A 20,976-nucleotide genomic window follows, 5' to 3' on the forward strand; every position below is an offset into this window, starting at 1 on the left:
CTCATTTGCCCAGACTCATTCTTGGCCAACAACTCATGGTTTTTAGATGTTTGGCAAGGAGTTTGGGTTTCCCTGGGTGATCATATCCAGCAAGCGGCCTCCAAAAACCAAAGTCTTAGACTCAGACAACAAGAACTTATAAACAACTCTTTGCTATAAACTGGAGTGGCTTCGAGAATAAAACACAGTGTCCCAAAGCTCCTGGCATCTGTCTGTCCACCTAGATGTGAGGAATAACTAAAAAGTCTAAGACATCACTAAAATCACAGAGTCCACCATCTAAAAACCATCCAAACTGGGTTTCAGGTACAAACATGAATGAGAAAAACAGCTTCAACCTGGGTCTGAGTTCCAGCTCACCTGTTAAATGTCCACTTCTTTCCTGTCTTGGAAAATGTTCCACTGATTCTAACACTTTTCAAAACTATTGATATAAAAGTATCCTGGCTCTAAATACAACTACTATAAGCTAGGGCAGAGTGATTCAGAGTAACTCTGGGACCACACAGCTTTCAGTGAATGGTCAGTAAAATGATATTAGTTACTAATACCTAATATTTGGTGCATGCTTAATGCACGCTTTGCTGACCATTCCGCATGAATAATCTCATTTAAATCATCACAAAAAATCATTTTATGAAGACACCTAAGCATGGAGAAGTTAATTGACTTGCTCCAGGCCACACAGCTAATAAGTGGCAGAGCACAGCAAAAGCAAGTGTGGACTCTGAGGAAGGACCCGGAGAATTTTGTCATCATTCACAAACACATGAGGCTGCGGGGATAAGAGATAACAAAAATCCCAGTCCCTGCCCCTAGGAGCTGAACTTCCAACAAAAAGCTGAAGCAAAACTCGATCTCACAACCCTGAGATCATGACCTGAGCCAAAATCAAAGATCAGACGCTTAACCGACTGAGCCACCCAGGTGTCCCAGTCAGAGCGAGGTTTTTAAAAATGCAAACCTTCCCATGATCCTCTGCTGCCCCAAACTCCTTCCTAGTCTGGGCATCGTCTTTAGGATAAGTGTGCGAACCTCTTAGCTAGGACACATGGGTTCTGGGTCCAGCCCCAGCCTGCCCTCCCGGCTGTTCCCCACTGCAGGCTGCTTTCCCGCCAGGCCCTGCCCGTACCCCTGCCAGAGACTGAATGCACCCCAGTCACCCCAGGAGGCGGTGCCCTCAGGCCTTTGCTCATGCTTTTCTCACCCCAGGGGACGCGTGGTCCTCCCCTCCCTCCCATCCACCTTCTCCAGGCCCTTCAAGGCTTCATGCTAGCGGCACCTCTAAGAAAACTTCCCGGTACCTCCGCACTGGCCCCTCGCCTACCCCCACCCGGCAGAGTCTGACTTAACGGGCCTTTACTCTGGTCTTCCAGGATGCTTTCTCTTCAGCTCCATCTTAACACATGCTTGGTGTGGTATAATAAAAATGAATACTCAGCCTTCGTCCAGGTGCCTGGCACATGGCTCCTAAAACCCTTGGAATCTCTGGAGTGATATCCTTTGCATGGTAATGAGAACCCTTAGGTAGCTTCAGGAGGGGGCCTGGTCCCAGAATGACCAAGGCATGATTACAGGGTTGGAACCTCCAGCTCCACCCCCAGGCCTCCAGAGAGGGAGAGGAGCTGAAGACTGTTAATCACCAGTCATACCTACATAATGGAAGCCCCATAAAAACCCCTAAAGTCCTGGGTTCAGAAAGGGTCCAGGTTGGTGAATGTATCAAGGTTCTGGGAGAGTGGCATACCTGGAGAGGTCCCCAAGTGCTGCAGCCTTGACCCCATACCCTGCCCTACGTGTCGATTCTATTTAGCCATTCCTGAATTGTACCCTTTATACCAAAATGATAATCGTAAGTCAAGAATTTTCCCTGAGTCCTGAGTTGTTCCGACAAATTATGGAAACTGGAGGGGGGAGAGGAGATTGTGGGAACCCTCTGACTTTGTAGCCAGTCGGACAGAAATGAAATGTGGGTAATCTGGTGTCTGAAGTGGGGGTGGGGGGACAATCTGGAGGGAGTGAGGTCTTAAACCTACGGGATCGGAGGCTCCCTCTGATTATTTGGTGTCAGAACTGAATGGAATTGTAAAACAGTCAGCCGGTGTCAGAACTGGTTGGTACCAGGAAGAAAAACCCTGACTCATTCTGCTAATTGTCTTCTGATGGGTCTGCCTCCTCCGCTGGATTGTGAGATCACAGAAGACAGGGGCGAGACCTTCTCTTACCACCCCGCACCCTCCCATCTCGGGCTGTGATGAGAACCAACAGAGTGCGCTTGATGCTTGCAGAGTAATGAATGGAATAAGAATGAAAACAATTATTCTATAGGCAAAAAGGAGCCTTAGACAGTTGTTTTCAAGTGGGACAAAGAGGCTTGCAAGTAGGTGATTTAAAAAGATCAATTAGGTCGGTGTTTGATGGATAGAGGGGGTAGTAGATTATGGTTTGCCACGAATTCCTCCCATCCACTTACGCACGTCTTATTGCTGTGTGACTTCGCCACTCCACTCTTGAAGGGGTGGCAACTGCTTTCGTGCTGCTGAAATCTGGTCCAGTGTCTTGCTCTGACCAGGGGGATGTGGGGGGCTTGGCGTTACAGTGGAGCTCAACAGGTTCTAGCCTACTGGAGGATAGGAGCCCAGGTGGAGGGGAGCTGAGGTGGCCCAGCCGGCAGCCAGCATCAATGGCCAGACCTGTTGGTGAAGCCATCTTGGACCTTCCAGATCAACCAATCCGCCAACTGACTCAAGTGGTCGGAGGGAGCATTGAGTGAGCCAGGCCAAGCCAGCAGAGGAACCACAACCCGCCCACCAAACCATGAGAAATAATAAGCCACTGCTGTTTCAAGGCACTCTGTTTTGTGGTGGTTTATTACATAGCTTCTCAGCCTCAACACTATTGACATTGTAGACTGGATAGTTCTTTGTTGTGGGGACTGCCCCAGCCAATGTCCAATGTCCAGCAGCACCCTTAGGCTCTCCTCCCTGGATGCCAGGAGCATCCCTTTCCAGCTGTGACAATCAAAAGTATCTCCAGACATGGCCAGATGTCCTCTGGGAGCAAAAACACAAGTGACCCAGGAAACCTTCATATTGATTTTTCCTTCAAAGTCTTGAGGAATCAATATCTAGTTTGAGGCATAATTGGAAAAATGTTCCTTCCCCCCTGACCCATAGATGCCTCCCAGGTGGCCCAGATGAACCCAGCTGGTATTTGGGGAACCAGTACTACATTACCAGATAAGTTGGTCAGCCCTAAGTCAAGGTAGGCAAATGGCAGCACTTTTTCTTTCTAGAATGTTCAGATACACCACGTATTCGTTTCCTAGAGCTGCCAGAACACACTACTACAAAGAGGGTAGCAAGAAAACAACACGACTTTATTCTTGCACAGTTCTGGAGGCTAGAAGTCCCAAATCAAGGTGTTGGCAAGGCCGTGCTCCTTCTGAAGGCTCTAGGGAAGAATCTTCCCTTGCCCCTTCCTAGCTTCCAGTGGTGGGGGGCAGTCCCCAGCATTTCCTGGCTTGTAGCTAAATCCCTGTGGTCTCTGCCTGTCTTCACATGGCTATGTCCCCTCTGTGTCTGCTTTCTCTTTTTTATAAAAACACCAGTTATTGAATTAAAACCCATGTTAATCCACCATGATCTCCCCTTCATTTACATAATTACAGCTGAAAAAGCTTATTTCCAAATAAGGTCACATCCTGACATTCCAAGTGAACATGAATTTTGGCGGGGGGACACTATTCAACCTGTACACATCATGAGCAGTCTGGTTCGTGGTGACTGTGCCGGCCTCCTGGCCTTCATCCCCACCAGGGCCTCTGTAGGGTCGGGGCTGAGCTGAGGAGGGATGGGAAGAGCAGCCTCACCGCTCCCTCTGATCCAGGTTTTCGGGGGCCCAGTCCACCCACCTCACCTCCCCCTCACTCCTGCCTCTCTTGTAATTGGTGCTCAGCACAGTGGGACGCGATCATGACCACTAAGAGGCCTCCTTGCTGAGAAGAGGAGGGTGTCTCTCTAGGTGTGGGTTCCTGGACAGATTTTTATCTCTTGTTCAGCTGCCTTTCTTTACATTGTGTTCAGAAGAGACCACAATTCCTCGTTTGTGTACACGCTGTTTGCAACTTGCTTTCTATGATGTAGAAAACATCTAGTTGCATTTTCCTCCCCTCGTCCCAACCCGCACATCTTCTGAAAAAAATAAATGTTTTGATGCTACAGGGCAAACCATGCTATTATTGATGTTGCTCGCCCTTGGAATGCTCTCCCGGCTTTCCACTCCTCCGCCTGCCAAGCACACTTGACCTGTGCTATGCAAAGGTCCCAACAGCACTGATCAATCTCCTTGGAGCCGTCTCACTTGTCCAAAGTACATGGAATGACAAGATCAGAGGGGCATAAGGAAGGGGACCCAGGGAGGATGGAGAAGGACCGTGCCAGGTAAGGAAAGAGGGAAGATCAGAAGGTCAACTAAGAAGCTCTTGACCCCAGAGCAGAACTGCAGATTAGGTCTATCACACCAGGGAAAAAACCCTTGGGAAACACAGAAATGGGAGCTTTTGAACATCTGAAAGTGAAGACGTAATGACCCAAAGGCTAAACTCAGGGAGACTAAAAACAAAAGTACTTTCCTTTGGGGGAGCTATGAGTTAATCTGGTGGTTTATGGTGACCAATGATGGCAAAAAAATTTGAGACTAATATTATAACGAACAACCAGTGTTTAATCTTTGAAAGGCATTGGCACAAAATACAATTCATTTGCCTAACCAGCATTTAACACACTGGGAGAAGTCAAACTACTTGGCAGGTGAATGTTTTAGGATGTAAGGAATTTTTCGTCTTGGGGCAGCCTGGCTGGTTCAGTGGGAAGAGCATGTGTTAACTCTTGATCTCGGGGTTGTGAGTTCCAGCCCCACGTTGGGTGTAGAGATTACTTAAATAAATAAATAAATAAATAAATAAATAAATAAATAAATAAATAAATAAATAAGAATTTTTCACCTTGGGCAATTACATTGGAATCACCTGGGGTCCAGATTGAATTAGTCAAGGTTGAAGGTCAAGCATCAAAGGGTTTTAAAAGTTCCCTGGGGGATGTTCATGGGCAGCAATGTTCAGAACTTTATGGGTGTAAAAAGTCAGAACTTTCAAAAGACCATTAGTACCCAGCACATTGACTACGAAGCAGAAAAATGCAACCACATCTATTATTGTACTGCCCCACCAATACTCCTTGCACCATGACTGAATGCTTTTCCCAGTAAGTGAGCTACTTTTCCAAATGGCAAAACAGGAGTTTGGAAAGAGTACATTCTGTCATCTCAAGTCTTCAGTTGGTACCATAAACCAGTGCCCTGCTGGACTTCTGGGACGAGAATGAGGACTCGGTGCCCCGTCCACAGCTCAAGTTCTCTTCCTAAATTTCTCTTCCCATTTTAACCTGCCCACCTGCCCCTGGGCTTCATCGTGGCCTTCTCATTCCTCCATCCCTTAACTCCCTTACCCCACAAACACTGGTTTTGCTTACATTTCTGGTCCTGTATTAACAGCAAATAACATAAATAACAAACCTCAATTCTTAAATGGCATGCCATCAGTAAAAGAATACTCATTAAGTCTCCCTTCTGGCTAAAAAGGTGAGTATAATATTTTAGCTTAGTGTGAGACTAAAATTAATCAATCAAGAAATATGGATTGAGTGCTCAGAGGGACAAAGGCAAGAGTGGGAAACACACGGAGAAGTACAGTATGTAGATACTCAAGGATCTTACCATCTAGACCAGGGACTGACAAGCTATAGCCCACAGACCAAATCTGGCCCCCTACCTGTTTCTGTAAATAAAGTTTTATTGGAACACAATCATGCTTAAGAAGAAAATATTGTCTATGGCTGCTTTTACACTGCGATGGTGGAGTTAAAGTAGTTGTGACAGAGACCATTTGGCCTTCAAAGCCTAAAATAGTTACTATCTGGCTCTTTATAGAAAAAGTTTGCCAATGCTGATCTAAATTAACATCATGTATATTTTTGGTACATATAAAGCCGTCCACCCACCTATCCTCTTAGTAAATATTTATGTTGCACTGTACTAGGCCCTAGGCGTTGCGTTAGTGTGAAACAGAGAAGGTTCCTGCCCCCCTAGGAGGTCCACAGTCTACTGAACTGTCAATCCGAAGCAATAAATAAGCACCAAAGCTGGGGGCCCTGTGCAAAAGAGAAGAGGATGTCTGAGGCTGGACAGAGCCGGGGTAACTAGAATTATTGTGAACCATAGAGATGGATTCTGAGTTGAACAGGATGAAGACGAGGGAGGGGAAGGCCTGGGCCAAGATGGACTGAAGAGGCAGTCTACTCCATGGATGAGGTTCGGCAAGTGGCAACTGGACTGGCTCCCAGTATACTGGGGAGTGAGGGGGGAAAAGGCATGTGATTTGTTCACCACTTACCTTCTGTACTGGACTTGAGGTTTCATGAGGGCAGAGACAACACTTGCGTTGTTCATTTCTAGTTCTAGCATTATGTAACATGCCTGCCATATAATAGTGGCTTGATGAATATTGTTTAAAGAATTAAATAGTAGATGGGGGCGCCTGAGTGGCTCAGTCGGTTAAGCATCTGGCTCTTTGTTTTGACTCAGGTCACTATCGCAGGGTCGTGAGATCAAACTCCGCATCGAGCTCCATGCTCAGTGCGGAGTCTGCTTGAGATTCTCTGCCTCTCCCTCTCCCTCTGCCCTTCCCTGCACTCGCTCTCTCTCTCTCTCTCTCATAAATAAATAAAATCTTTTTTTAAAGGATTAAATAGTAGACAAATAAATGAATGTCTTGAATATCAGGTTAGATATTCTGTAAGCCAGTTGAGTCAAGCATTTCAATGATTCAGAGATCATTCAGTGATAAAATGATCTCTGATCATACTTTGATACAAAAGAGTGGTTAGGAAGATAAGAAAGCTAGTGTTTATTGAACAACTATTACATAGCAAGAAACTTTACAAGCATAAAATCATTTAATTCTTTCAGCAATCCTTTTATTTTGCAGATAAAGAAATTCAGTTTTGGAGAGGTTCAATAGCTGGCTACGGTCACACAGCCAGAAAACAGTAGAGACAGAATTCAAACCCAAGTCTTTGTTATTCTCAGATCCAAGGCTATTGGCACATGCACATGCCTACCAATCATTTTCGTACCATGCTCTGCAGAACTCGGGCTCCTCAGAGTCCCCATAAGGAACATCGTGACCAGTTCAGTAGCACTGGGGACCGAGAGCACAGACTCTCCACCCAGCTTCAACCAAAGCCGTTCTCATTTTCTCTACTTCACATGTGGAGCTTCCTGATTTCATCCAAAAAATAGTTCTTGAGGAAACGAAAAAGAATAGAAGCCACTGTACTGGACCATACTACTTCCTAAAATAAAGCCAGAAAGCATGGTTTCCAGCCTTCCACCATCACCAGTGTGCTATGGGATCATGGCCAGCCACTCCTCCTTCCTTCCGGTGTTACACAAGAAAGATTCAATGACAGTGCCAAAACCCTGTTTCATTTCTTGACTTGCCAGAGAGAACAAGATTAAATGAGAAGCTCATTTAATGAATGAAAATGGCTGGACACCTTGAATACAATTCTAGATAAAGTTGTAATCCCATCAACGGCAGCAAATTAGAGGAGTGTGAACAATTTACCAGACAGAGCTCAGCTGGACGCCTTGGCTGGCGCCTGCTCATAGCATCTAACATTAGGATGCAAAAAGCGAACAGGAGCCAATCTTTTGGCCTTACCTGATAGCAACCAGCCCATGACAGAACACAGGGACCTTTGCAAACCGTCCACACAGGCACATTTACTTACCGATAGAGATGTAGCACATGAATATACTGATTCTGGAAGAGTTTGTAACTGGAAACAATGCCACACTCATCGATGCTCAACCATTCTTATACCAAGTTACCTCTGGCTTGGGCTGACCTGATAATGAAGAAATAAGAATATTCTTATTACATTAAGTATTTTTAGAAAAGAAAATCCTAAAGCTATGAACAAGAATGGGGAATAAACACTAGGGATGAGCATGATAAAGTATGTCGAGTTGGGGAACTGGAAAATCTCCCTTTCCTTGATTCAAACGCATCGTTCAATAAGCATGACTGAGCACGCTACGTGCCTAAGATGGTGTGGTGCTGGGGTGAGGATGAAACATACCAAATGAAAGATGCTCTCCCTAATCTCAAGGAGCTATTAAGAAAAATTCTCAAAAACTTGTATTGAGGCAAAAATGTGGATGGTATCTTCTTTCAATGTCACAGGGGGACAAAGGTCCATCTAAGAATCATCTAGGGGAATGTACTCTGTTTAATTCAATAATTACTACTGATTAAAATCCCCAGATTTAGTGAAGTTACATGTAAACTGGTAGATTTTTATCCAACGGAGATGTAAATAAGCTCTGCCTGGCAGAAAAAAAAAAATAACTCTGTACATCATGGCTTATTGACCAGTGTTTTACCTGGGTCAGCAATCTTATCCTAACATTGTTTTATGAAATTGCCTATAAATACCTAATTCCTCAAATGTCCTCTGACCAGGACTTCCTACTTTCCAGTTCCCTCTTTACTCAAAGAATTGAACAAAAACCACTGAAGTGTTTGTTTCATATTTGCATGGAAGTCCCTTGACCTTTGGAAAATTTATACTTCGGCAGTGCTCAGAGTTGAGCCTATGTTACGGCACAGAAGAGGGAAGAACGAAGTAGAGGGACAAATGCTGTCTCCTGAAGATAAAGGAGCCTGGGGTTAGCGTCCCCCAGGCTGGGACTGTGCATACCTGAGGGAGGTCTCATGGGAACTGCCCTAAGCCTTCTCCCTCAGAAGGAGCTCATCCTGCCCTTGTGATGCTGACGGACTCATCCGGTGAAACCCCCAGGAATCCCATTGACCTCTTGGGATTTTCTACCCCTTGTGACAGGCGAAGGAAGGTTTCCAGTGTGTCCCAAGGAGCTTTCCCCCTAGCCTCCGTATCACTGAAAACCTATCAAAATGTGCCATGCGTGTAGGAGGAAAGCCCAGTATTGGGAAACAAGATACTTTCTAGATCCATCCTTCTTGCGTTTCTGACTGATTTATCACAGGATATTTGGTGAGTAGCCCCAGAGACTAAGAGAAGAACTGCATGTGCTTCTGAGACCTGTACCATGGACAGGACCTGAGCATGCTCAGAGCCCCTGCCTCCCTCTCTGTGTCATGTCTGATTTGGAGTCTCCCAGCTAGGCTACCTCTGTGCTAATACCATGAATGTGCTTGGTGGCAACTGTGGTTGTTACTCCTTGCCCCCGCCCTTTAGGTAGGTGCCTGACTAATCGGTCCCCAGAACCAGGAGCAGACAGATCTGCGTGCAAGGACAGATCCTTCTTTACCAGTGGCTTGGCTGAGTCCCTTCCAGGCAAATGACTAAACCACCAAAAATGAGCTTCCCTAAAAAACCATCAAGGAGGTTGCTGATCATAATTCATTTCTGCTGGTTCTTATCAGCCTTGTGTTCCCCATACAGTCAGTTTTATTAGATTCCTTCTCAGGAAGCATCTAATTGCCCCTTTTTTTGTGTATAATTGACTCTTTTTTTCTTTTTTTAAGAAGGTATATAGGGTCTCTTGGGTGGCTCAGTCAGTTAAGTGTCTGCCTTTGGCTCAGGTCATGATCCCAGGGTGTTGGGATCAAGTCCCGCATCCGGCTCCTTGCTCAGTAGGGAGCCTGCTTCTCCCTCTGCCTGACACTCCCCCTGCTTGTGCTCTCTCTCTCTCTCTCTCTCTCTCACACACACAAATAAATAAAATCTTTAAAAAAAAAAGTATATAAAGTATGCATGCAACTGGGCCTGGGGACCTCATTCTAATCACTTGGACCCCCATTTTTTTTATTCAGACTGATCAGGGCTGGTTGATGCCCCCAGTTTCTTAATGGCTGACTGGTTTTTTCCTTTTGTGCAGTATAGATCTGAATAATCAGCCAAAAATGAGACTTGCACAGGGAAGTGGTATCTTGTACCTTGTGGGTGGTTCTCTTTTCTCCCTCCACTTGCTGGAAACCTCACCCAAAAATCCTACCCTTGTTTTTTAAGCCTACCTGCAGGTCACATACTAAGAGCCACCTCCAGAATGTTTCACAAGCATCTGGCTAATATGTGTGGGGACTGGTGGCCAAGTTTAGGGTATGACCAAACACTGGAGCTTCCTGAGGAGCCACAGGGGCCCGAGTATGAAGGCTCAATGGTGGACTCGTGCATGTCCCTCCTCTGAATGGCTGTGGACAAACACTGAGAAAGAGGGGGACCCTTGGCTCTGGCCTCGTCGAAGAGCCTGAGCACACAGTTGCACACCCCAGCACCCAGACCAGAGATGAAATTTTATTACGACTTTGGCTAAGGAAGCCTGGCCATTTCAGAAGCTGGCTCTTTTCTTCTTCTTCTCTAGAAAAAGCGATCTCAGGGGAGAAGAGTTTTCTGTGAATCCTCAGGAAAGACCACTGGTGCCTCTATGTTTTTGAAGGTAGAGACATAATCCAAGAAAGAATACAACCCACAAGGTACAAGAGACCATTTCGCTACCCTATTATTTTGCTTCTACTATTACCTTTTAATAACAAATCCTTCTTACCACTGGGGGTACCTATTTGGGGTCAGGTCTGGGTTATGTACTCTCCAGTCCAGGGGGAGTTCCAGTCCCCTGCTTTTCCTCCATTGGGTACCCTCTGCCTTGGTTTTGATTTCTTTACTGCTGACTAGCCCACCTGAGGAACGCAAGCAGCCAGAGATGCATTTAACCAGTTTGGGGATATCAAGGAAAGAGTGATGGAAGATTTCAGTAAGTCATCTGAAGCAAAGTTATTCATGCCATTCCTATGCACACAGGAAATGAAGACTGTATTATTTGAAAAAAAAAAAAATAACCGGTGTGGGAGTCACCTAACCAAGAACCACAATGTGAAGTGAAAAAGATCACTAAAATGTGTCCAGGAAGTTACTCGAAGAAATCCTCCAGAAAAAAAAAAAAAAAATCATCATAGAGGATTTAGTTGTTCAACCGGTCACTCAAACCAAACTTCCCAGGTCCTTTCCACAAGTGATGCTTTAATAATGCCTTTGTGAGCCTAAAACCATGGTCCACAGGGAGATTTCAGAGGGTAATTAACGGCTGACGGCTACCAGATATTATGCAGTGAAGCGAAGCGTCTGACTTCTCAGGAACTTTCTGGGAAAGCAATGTCGATCGAAAACAAAGGGTGCGCCTCTGGGGCCCTCCCGAGTCTGTCATCCTTTCATGCCAGGTGAATCTGAAAAACAAAAATCCCTGACATCACCATTGGTTCCGGGACTCCTCTGACTTTCCTGGTTCTCTTGGTGGCTCTTTGGGAGAGAAGGAGCCCCGCGCTGCCCCCTGGCTTAGAGAGGGCTGGGCGTCGGCACTCGGGCTGGTGGGCAGGTTTTCTCAGGACCAGATGCTTCATCGTGGGGCGCTTGTCCTGTGCACTGTCGCGGGCTTAGCAGCACCCCTGGCTTCCACCCAGCGGATGCGCCCAGCACCTCTCCCCCAAGTCGTGACCATCGAAAATGTCTGCAGACATTGCCAGTGTCCCTGGGGAGGGCAGCCCCAGCGGAGAACCAGGAATCCGAGTGGAGGGCAAGGCAGCTGGAGCCCAGACTGAGAGAGAATTCCCTAAGCCGATAGCCATGCCTAAGCCAATAGCCACTGCCATCTCTCCTTTCTCTTTCTTTCTTTCTTTCCTTCCTTCCTGCCTGCCTTCCTTTCTTTCTTTCCTCCAAGTCTTTTCACTGGGTTCAAAAAAGGACACAGCGGGGGTGCCTGGGTGGCTCAGTTGGTTAAGCGACTGCCTTCGGCTCAGGTCATGATCTCAGGGTCCTGGGATCAAGCCCCGCATCGGGCTCCCTGCTCAGCGGGAAGCCTGCTTCTCCCTCTCCCACTCCCCCTGCTTGTGTTCCCTCTCTCGCTGTTTTTCTCTCTGTCAAATAAATAAACAAAATCTTTAAAAAAAAAAAAAAAAGGATATAGCCACACATGCCTCCAAAAAAGACGAGTTGGTGAAATGCAAATGAATCTCCAGGAGGGAGGTATTTTGAAACTGGGAAAGTACTGTTCCTTTGGCTAGCATTTTTGGGCAAGCATGTACTCATCGATTCGAGAAGGCATTTAACACTTGATTAGTCACCGAGTGTGTTATTTCATTTCATCTCTTTTAAATTCCCTGAATGGTTAACAACACCTCCTGCATCTCACGGATGAGGAAGCTGAGGCTCAGAGGTGACAACTTGCTCAAGATCATGCAGCTCAAGGGACTGCTGCCCTGGGGCACCCTTCAAGGTTGTGCCGGCTGACAGTGTTAGCGTGCAAGGCGTCCCCGGAGCTGCACAACTCACGCAGCCCCAGGAAGGCAGGTCTGTCTGAACGCAGAGGACCCTTTCCGCTCTATCTTCTGCGTACAGTGCTAAGCACCACTCTGGAGAGCCCCACGCTTATAAATAACATTTCACTCTATCCAAATGGGAGGTCCCCACATCTCCTAACCTTGGTGAGCCAGTCTCATATGCCACAAAGCTCAGTAGGATACATTTAGCATGGACAGGGGAAGGGCCCTTAGGCCTGCAAACGGTGATTCTGGGGATGCCGAGGGTCCTAAAGCAGAAGTGAGCTAAACTCTTGGTGGAAGAGGCTGGATATTAACGGTCACAACTGTGTTGTAGAAGAGGAATCCCCTCTCCATATGGGTGGACCGGTTTCTTAACCGTTTAGGAATTGATTCCAATTTGCAGGGCCTGGTTCAAGATGAAAATGAGGGGTTCCTTGTTCAAAAATGATTAAGCTATTTGAGATGGCAACAACAGAGCACTACACTGAGCCCTGGGGCCCTTCTGGGTGTGGGGATCAGTGTGTGAGGCTCACATCATGGGATCCTGAGGCTGGCCCTGCCAGGTAGACACAGCCCCGGGAACATTCTGCTCACAAATGTCCACTAGCTCTTCCTTCCCTTTGATGCCTTTCCTGCAGCTTCTGATGTTCCCAGAGCATTTCCTTAATCTCAAGGTGTTCTGTTTAGAAACAAGGTTATTCCTTGAAAACAAAAAAGCATTCCCAAACTGAAACACCCAAGCTCTCTGAATATCAGGATAAACATAATTAATTCAGGAGAATACACTTCCTTCCTTTCCTCAGGAGGAGTGTGCAGGAAGCAACTTTGTGCTTTGACCTGAGGTTCAGCTAATGCACATAACAGGGAGAGAGCTGGAAAGCTGAAAAAGGAGTATGCTTGCATCAAAAAGGAAGACAACCACTTGGGTTTGGAACACAGCACAAGGACAAGGAGAGAAGCCTGATGAGCTGCAGGGATCTGGGATGGGGGGGCGGGGCGAGCGGGGGGTGGGGGCAGGATTGAGCCAGAGAGACTGAGGGAGGATTGTAAGAAGTTTTGCTCTGTGGTTGTTAATTGGATCCTCTCAACACTTTAACGCTCTTTAATAAAGACTTGAATTGCATTTCTGGTGCGTTTTGGTTATAGGGCATTTTAAACGCAGCTGTGCTGAGATTGGACCCCATGGGATCCCTGGTCAACAGGTGTTACCCCTTCTCGGTCTAGATGGTAAGTTAGTCGCACAGAACAGAAAGAAACTCCATCTGTAAAATGGCAAATAGACAGCTCCAATCCAGATTATGTGATAAGTACGTTTGGTGGTTGATGGTTCCGATTGGTATAAAAAGGCCAGATTTGACATGTATTACTATTTACTTAGCAATCACAGAAATGTCTAATGGAAATACTGCTCTCAGCTAGGTTGAAAGAAGTCTCAAAAACAACTAACTCCAAAGGACAACGTTCATGGTAGCCACCTTGCGTAAGGATGATGTTTAGAGAAGACATGGTGAGTGTGGCTGAATTACTGTATGAGTAGATGACTAAGCCAGAATGAGTGCGGGTCCCACAGTACTCAGAAAACCAAGAAAATGAATGGCAACATGCTGTCCTTTCACTACTGAGGAAATGTTGCCCACCACCCCCAACAAACATGCGCAGAAAGAAGCAGCTTTTCGGTTAATGCCAGTGTGTTTGCTTATCCATTTCAGAGGTTTGAGCAGGTGATGGGAGCTAGAGCTGTGGATTGGACTTGAGATAAAAGTTGATATTTCTCAGTATTATTGAACAAAGAATGTTAGGGCTAAATGTAAGCATAAGGCAGCAGGAATGGAACCTGAGTTCAATTTCAAATCTTTTATGGTATTTCACAACTAAGAGGGTAAGTTGTATTCATGACCTCATCTACTGTTTTAACTCCATATAAAATATAGAACAAGGGTTGGCAAACATATAAAAGTATAACTTCAGAAAGAGAGAGAGAAGAAAGGAAAGGAAGGGAAGAAAGGGAAAGAGAGAAGGGAAGGAAGGAATGGAGCGGGGAGGGCGGGAGGAAGGAAGAAAGAAAGGCAAGAGAAAGAGACGTAGAGAGTCGGATTTAGAATCATCCTCCAAATAAAGATATTTGGGGTATTTATTGCTGGTCTGGTAAATTTGCCAAAGATGGGAACCATGCAATTTACATATCTTATATCCCCAGTTAGTATATTGACTGGACATGGCACATAGGTAGGTTTTACTCCCCACGAAAAGCGGTGAAGTTGGAGTCAGAAGTTCTAGTTCCAACACATCTGTTGACCGTTTTTGAGTGGCCACATAGCACCGGTGGTTAAGAGCTCCAGAGCCAGATACCCTGGGTTCACATTCCGGCTGCACGCCTTACTAGCATTGTCAGTAAGCGTGTCGCAGCCCCTCCGTGCCTCAGCTTCCTCATCTGTAAAATGGTCTGTACGTCATAGGTTGTTATAAAGATCAAATGAGTTACTGCCTGTAATGCACTTAGTACAGGACTTGGCACAAAAGTAAATGCTCAGTAAATGTTCGCACTAATTATTGAAAAAAAAATGCGGCTTCGGTTGAAAACACTAGCCCATCTGACTGGCAGTGACGCTGGGAGCTCTGCAACACTTTTTTTTTAATAGCTTTAATGAGATATAATTCACATGCCATATAATTCACTCATTTACAGTGTACAATCCAAGGACTTTCAATATATTCAGTTGTGCGACCATCACCACAATCAATTTTAGAACATTCTCATTTCCCCAGAAAGAATCCCTCACTCCTTAGCTTTCAAGTCTTCATCTTCCCATCCCTCCATCCAAACACACACACAGCCTCAAGCAACCACTAGTCTACTTTCTGTCTCTGTGGATTTGCCTATTCTGGACACTTCAGGTAAACAGAATCAAATGCTACGTGGTCCTCTGTGACTGGCTTCTTTCTCTTAGCACGACATTTCCAAGGTTCATCCACGTTGTAGCACGGGTCAGCATTCAGTCCTCTTTACACATTCTGCAACCCTTCTCGGGAGCAGGTGTTGGGGCAGAAGGATGACTCCCCGGCTGTCCATAGTCCTAGGATGCTTACTCAGACAATTGGGAGGGCAGTAGGGGAAGGGCTCTAGAGGCTGGAAATCTCTCCTGATCAGGAAGCATCATAGGACTGGGGACCGAACCCAGGCTTTGTCACTTGTCAGGGACAAATCTACATCTAGCTCTGCCACGTACCTGGTCAAAGTTCCTCATCTGTAAAAGGAGATGATGCTAGTGTTCTAAGGATTAGAATAATCCTTACGTAAATGGCCTAGGGAGAATCTGCTACATAATAGGTTTCTGAGGTGATAATCAAGGAAAGACGTCACTTGGCTTCATCAATTTCCTTTTCTGCTGTGAGTTACCACAATAATTTTTTTAAGCAATACACCAGTTAATGTCTAAAAATCTCTCCTCATGGAACATTCACCTGTAATAGTAATTTCAAGATGAGGCTCCTCCCATTCCCATGCCCAGGGTCCACTGCTATGGATAGAAAGGGAAGAAAGGACAAATCAAACTGCCAAGAAGAGTTGGGGTGACGCTGGGAACCTTATGTGTCATCTCGGACTCCTCCCCAGGTGACTGCTTCCTGACAGTGAAGTCCCACAGGTTACAACACTGACAAACACGGTATTTGACTCATAGAGACGGTTCAGTCACCACCGCGGTGCTGACTATAAAGGAGAAAGGACAGTTAAGTCAGTCTGTGGTTCATGTTTCGTGGCTTCTCTGAAGTTTAGAACCCTTGAAGACAGATTTATCATTCTCTGCTAGATGTGGACAACCAATTACTGATTGAGCAGAGGGCCCTGGTGGCGTTCACAGACACCTTGGAGAGGTAACATGCTAACTGGAAGGAACGCAAGATTTGCATGATTTTATTTTGTGTTTTTTGTGTTTTTGTGTTTTTTGTTTTTTAGCTGTGGGGTCCAGAACAAGCTGCTTCCTTTTTAAGATTTTATTTATTTATTTGACAGAGAGAGAGAGCGAGAGAGCACAAGCAGGGGGAGCAGCAGAGGGAGAGTGAGAAGCAGGCTCTCCACTGAGTAGGGAGCCCGATGTGGGGCTTGATCCCAGGACCCTGGGATCATGACCTGAGCTGAAGGCAGATGCTTAACCGACTGAGCCACTCAGGTGCCCCTAAACTGCTTCCTTTTTAAGAAGAAAATTTGGTTTACTTTTAGTTGTACAGATTCTAAATGCATACATTTGTATTTGTAAAAATACATCTCAGTACCTTCTCAAGAGGAAGGGTTTGCTAGACTTTCAGACATTTTTCTATCCATGTATGTATATCATCATCTAAATATATATATATATATTTATATTTATATAACATTTATATTTTATTTATATGTATATGTAAATATATCTGTATAATCTCTATCCATGTATGTATATAGTTGTCTAAATATACATATATATTTTGTTGCATGCATGGCATTAAACTGTGTATCCTTCCCAGGCAGTTGGCTTATCTTACTTAGTAGTAAGCGTTGGAAGTCTTCCGATGTCAATCCAATCCATAAAGGGCTGCATCATTTTTTAAACACTGCTCAGCGACATCAATATTGCATAGCACGGCAATACCAGGCTTAATCTCTGTGTTCTTGTGTTGATGACATAGAGCCAAGCTGCAGTTTTTTACACTTACAAAATGTGTCTCAAAACAAACAAACAAACAAACAAAAAAACCCATCCTGCTACATGCTTCCTTGGGCACATAAGTGGTTCTCTATACTAAATACCAAGAAATGAAATTGCTGAATAAGGGGCGCCTGGGTGGCTCAGTCGTTAGGCGTCTGCCTTCAACTCAGGTCATGATCCCGGGGTCCTGGGATCGAGCCCAGTTTCGGCAGGAGGCCTGCTTCTCCCTCTCCCGCTCCCCCTGCTTGTGTTCCCTCTCTCGCTGTGTCTCTCTCTGTCAAATAAATAAATAAAATCTTTTTTAAATAAATAAATAAGAAATTGCTGAATAAGAGAGCATTCACATATTTTATTTTTTTATTTTATTTTTTTTAAAGATTTTATTTATTTATTCATGAGAGACAGAGGAGGAGAGAGAGAGAGAGGGAGAAGCAGAGGGAGAAGCAGGATCCCAAGGAGCAGGGAGCCCGATGCGGGACCCGATCCCAGGACCCTGGGATCATGACCTGAGCCGAAGGCAGACGCTTAACCATCTGAGCCACCCAGGCGCCCCTCACATATTTTATTTTGATAGATACTCCAAAATGGGCAGGGCCCTTAACAGAATAGTAGAAGGATGTGGTGATGAAGGGCCGGATTCCTGAGTTCAAACCTTAGCTCTGCCACTTCCTAGCTCACCTTTGCTCTATCAACATTCTTCATCTGTAAAACTAAGATAATCACAGTATCTACTTCATTTCATTGTTAGGAAAATGACATAAGTACAAAGCTCTTCTAAATGGTAGAGTAAGAACTCTGTATTAGCTGCTCTCAGGAGCTTTGGGTTTAACATCAGTAAAAATACCCAAATATCTTCCTCTTAAATTAGAGAACAGACCAGAGGTTATAGGAGAATTCTTTGAATATTTAGAGCCCTCGACTGACGCCAAGTTTTCTTTTGGCCGATCTGCCCCGTTTAGATAGCCGGTGGTGTGGCTGCTCTCAGCAGGAAAGCTGTTGCCAGCTCACAGGGTCAGGGAAGCAATCTCAACCCACGTGCAGAGAACAGGGAACCAGCTCCCCTGGAGCTGTCAGGAAAGCCAGCTGTCAGAGCGCTTTCTCACTGGGGACAGGCAGGATTAGTTCTGATTACCCAGCCTAATCCAATGGCAATTGGTGCCTGCATGAGCCATCTGAGTTACTACAGATTTGGACATCGTGTTAGTTAGGGAAGAGTACCCTCCCCAAAGATGGGTTCTGGGAATTTGGGGAGGTGGGTGGGAAGGAGGCAAACCAGGGGGGAGACAGAAAATGAACATGTCTTGGGTACCTTCTATGTGTCAACCCCCAGGCTGGATGCTTCAGAGACATTATCACATTTAATCCTCACAGCAAAACTACCAAGGTAGGTGTTCTTGCCCATTTCACGGATAATGACTTGAAAGCTTAAGGTAACTTTAAAAGTGTTGATGTAACAAACTTAATTTTTTGCTGTCTGCAAGTGACAGGGTTGGGAAATGAGTCCAGGTTTGGTGGAGCTCAAGCACTGTTTTCTTTCTTGGGTGTGATTTTAGGGTTGTGTGTGTGAAATAGAAGCTAGAAAAGAAGCCCATGAAAAGATGCTCGATATCATTAGTCATTATGGAAATTCAAACAAAAACCATAATGAATGAGATAGCATTTCACAACCACTGGAATGGTTATAACAGGATAGGCAGCCAAATGTGGGCAAAGATATAGGGAAAATCCTCAAGCATCGCTGGGGTGGGAATGTAAAACAGTATAGACACTTTGGAAGACAGTTTGGCAGTTCCTGAAAAAGTTAAACAGGAACTGAACAAAAGACTCAGAAATTCCATTCCTGGGTATCGACCCAAGAGAAATGAAAACATATATCCACCCAAAGACTTGCACACAGATATTCTTAACAGGATTATTCATAATAACCTAAAATTGGAAATAACCTAAATGTGCATTGGAAACAACCTAAATGTCCAATTAGCGAATAGATAGACAAATGGGGTAAAGCCATACCATGGAATACTATGCAGCAATAAAAAGGAGCAAACTTGGATACATGGTACAATATGGATGAACCTCAAAAACATTCCAGTGAAAGAAGCCAGACACAAGAGACCACATATTGTAAGATTCCATTTATATGAGATATCAAAAAGAAGCTACAGAGACCAAAAGTAGACTCATGGTTGCTGGAGGTGGAGGCAGTGGGGAAAACACTGATTAATAATAAATGTGCATGGAATTGCACTACTGGGTATTTACCCCAAAGATACAGATGTAGTGATCCAAAAGGGCACGCGCACCCCAATGTTGATAGCAGCAATGTCCACAATAGCCAAACTATGGAAAGAGCCTAGATGTCCATCAACAGATGAACGGATAAAGAAGATGTGGGGTGTGTGTGTGTGTATATACATATATACAAGGAATATTATGCAATCATCAGGAAAATGAAATCTTGCCATTTGCAACAACGTGGATGGAACTAGAGGGTATTATGCTAAGTGATATAAGTCAATCAGAGAAAGACAATTATCATATGATCTCACTGATATGAGGAATTTGAGAAACAAGACAGAGGATCATAGGGGAAGGGAGGGAAAAATGAAACAAGATGAAACCAGAGAGGGAGACAAACCATAAGAGACTCTTAATCTCAGGAAACAAACTGAGGGTTGCTGGAGTGGAGGGGGGTGGGAGGGATGGGGTGGCTGGGTGATGGACATTGGGGAAGGGTATGTGCTATGGTGAGTGCTGTGAATTGTGTAAGACTGATGAATCACAGACCTGTACCCCTGAAACAAATAATACATTATATGTTAATTTAAAAAAAGGAAAAAAAAAATAAATGTGTATGGGAGAGCCTGGATGGCTCAGTCCATTAAGCGTCCAACACTTGATCTCAGCTGAGGTCTTGATCTCACAGTTGTGAGTTTGGGCCCCGTGTTGAGCTCCATGCTGGGCATGCAGTCTGCTTAAAAATAATAATAATAATAATAACAATAACAATAATAAATGTGCATGAGGGATCTTTTTGGGATGATGAAAATGTTCTAAAACTGATCGATGGTGATGGTTGCACAACTTGATAAATTTACTAAAAACATCATTGAACTGAACACTTAGAGAAGGTGAATTATAGGGGTGTGGAGCGGGTGAGCAAAAAAGAAAAGGTAAATTCTATAATACGCAATATATGCCTCAATAAAGTTAATTTTTAAAATAGAACCAAGGAAATGTGCCCTGGAGTTTTGCTTATATGCTACACAAATTTTTCTAAAAACTGAAGTGAAGTTCACATAACAAAATTAATCATTTCAAAGTGAACAATCCAGCGGCATTTAGTACGTTCATAATGTTGTGCAACCATCAACTCTGTCTAGTTCCAAATCAGTATCATTGCCCCAAAAGGAAACCCCCTACTCCCTTTCCCCCTTGCCCCAGCAACCACCAGTCTGCATTCTGTCGCTGTGGATCTACCTAGTCTGGATGTTTCATATAAATGAAATCATACAATTAAAAAAAAATAGAGGTGAGAAGGAGACAAATATTTCATAAGTTCATACTGAGTTCATTGCAGCCTTACTTGTGATAGCAAAAGACTGCAAACAACCAAAATGTCTACTGGTAGGAATATGCTTATCTGTTTATCTGTTAAATGGAATTTTCTATTTTTAACAGCAATGGGCATTATAAATGAATAAGGCAGTTCTGTATGCTTTGATCTGAAATAATCTCCAAGATACATTGCTCAAAAAAAGCCTGGGTGGCTCAGATGGTTAAGCGTCTGCCTTCGGCTCAGGTCATGATCCCGGAGTCCTGGGATCGAGTCCCACATCGGGCTCCCTGCTCCCTGGGAGCCTGCTTCTCCCTCTG

At 44.8% G+C, this 20,976-nt stretch overlaps 1 protein-coding gene across 1 annotated transcript in view; it reads right to left on the bottom strand.

Moving 5' to 3' along the window:
• Positions 1-20,976, bottom strand: part of ALPK2 (alpha kinase 2) — a 124,305-nt gene that overhangs the window by 97,473 nt on the left and 5,856 nt on the right. Inside the window, 3 exon segments of the mRNA XM_027576241.2 lie at positions 7,854-7,932; positions 7,935-7,970; positions 11,199-11,326. Coding sequence (XP_027432042.2) covers positions 7,854-7,932; positions 7,935-7,970; positions 11,199-11,307 — 224 coding nt within the window. The 5' untranslated portion in view covers positions 11,308-11,326.

The sequence above is a fragment of the Zalophus californianus genome, chromosome 14, assembly GCF_009762305.2.
Source record: "Zalophus californianus isolate mZalCal1 chromosome 14, mZalCal1.pri.v2, whole genome shotgun sequence".
Lineage (NCBI taxonomy): Eukaryota > Metazoa > Chordata > Mammalia > Carnivora > Otariidae > Zalophus > Zalophus californianus.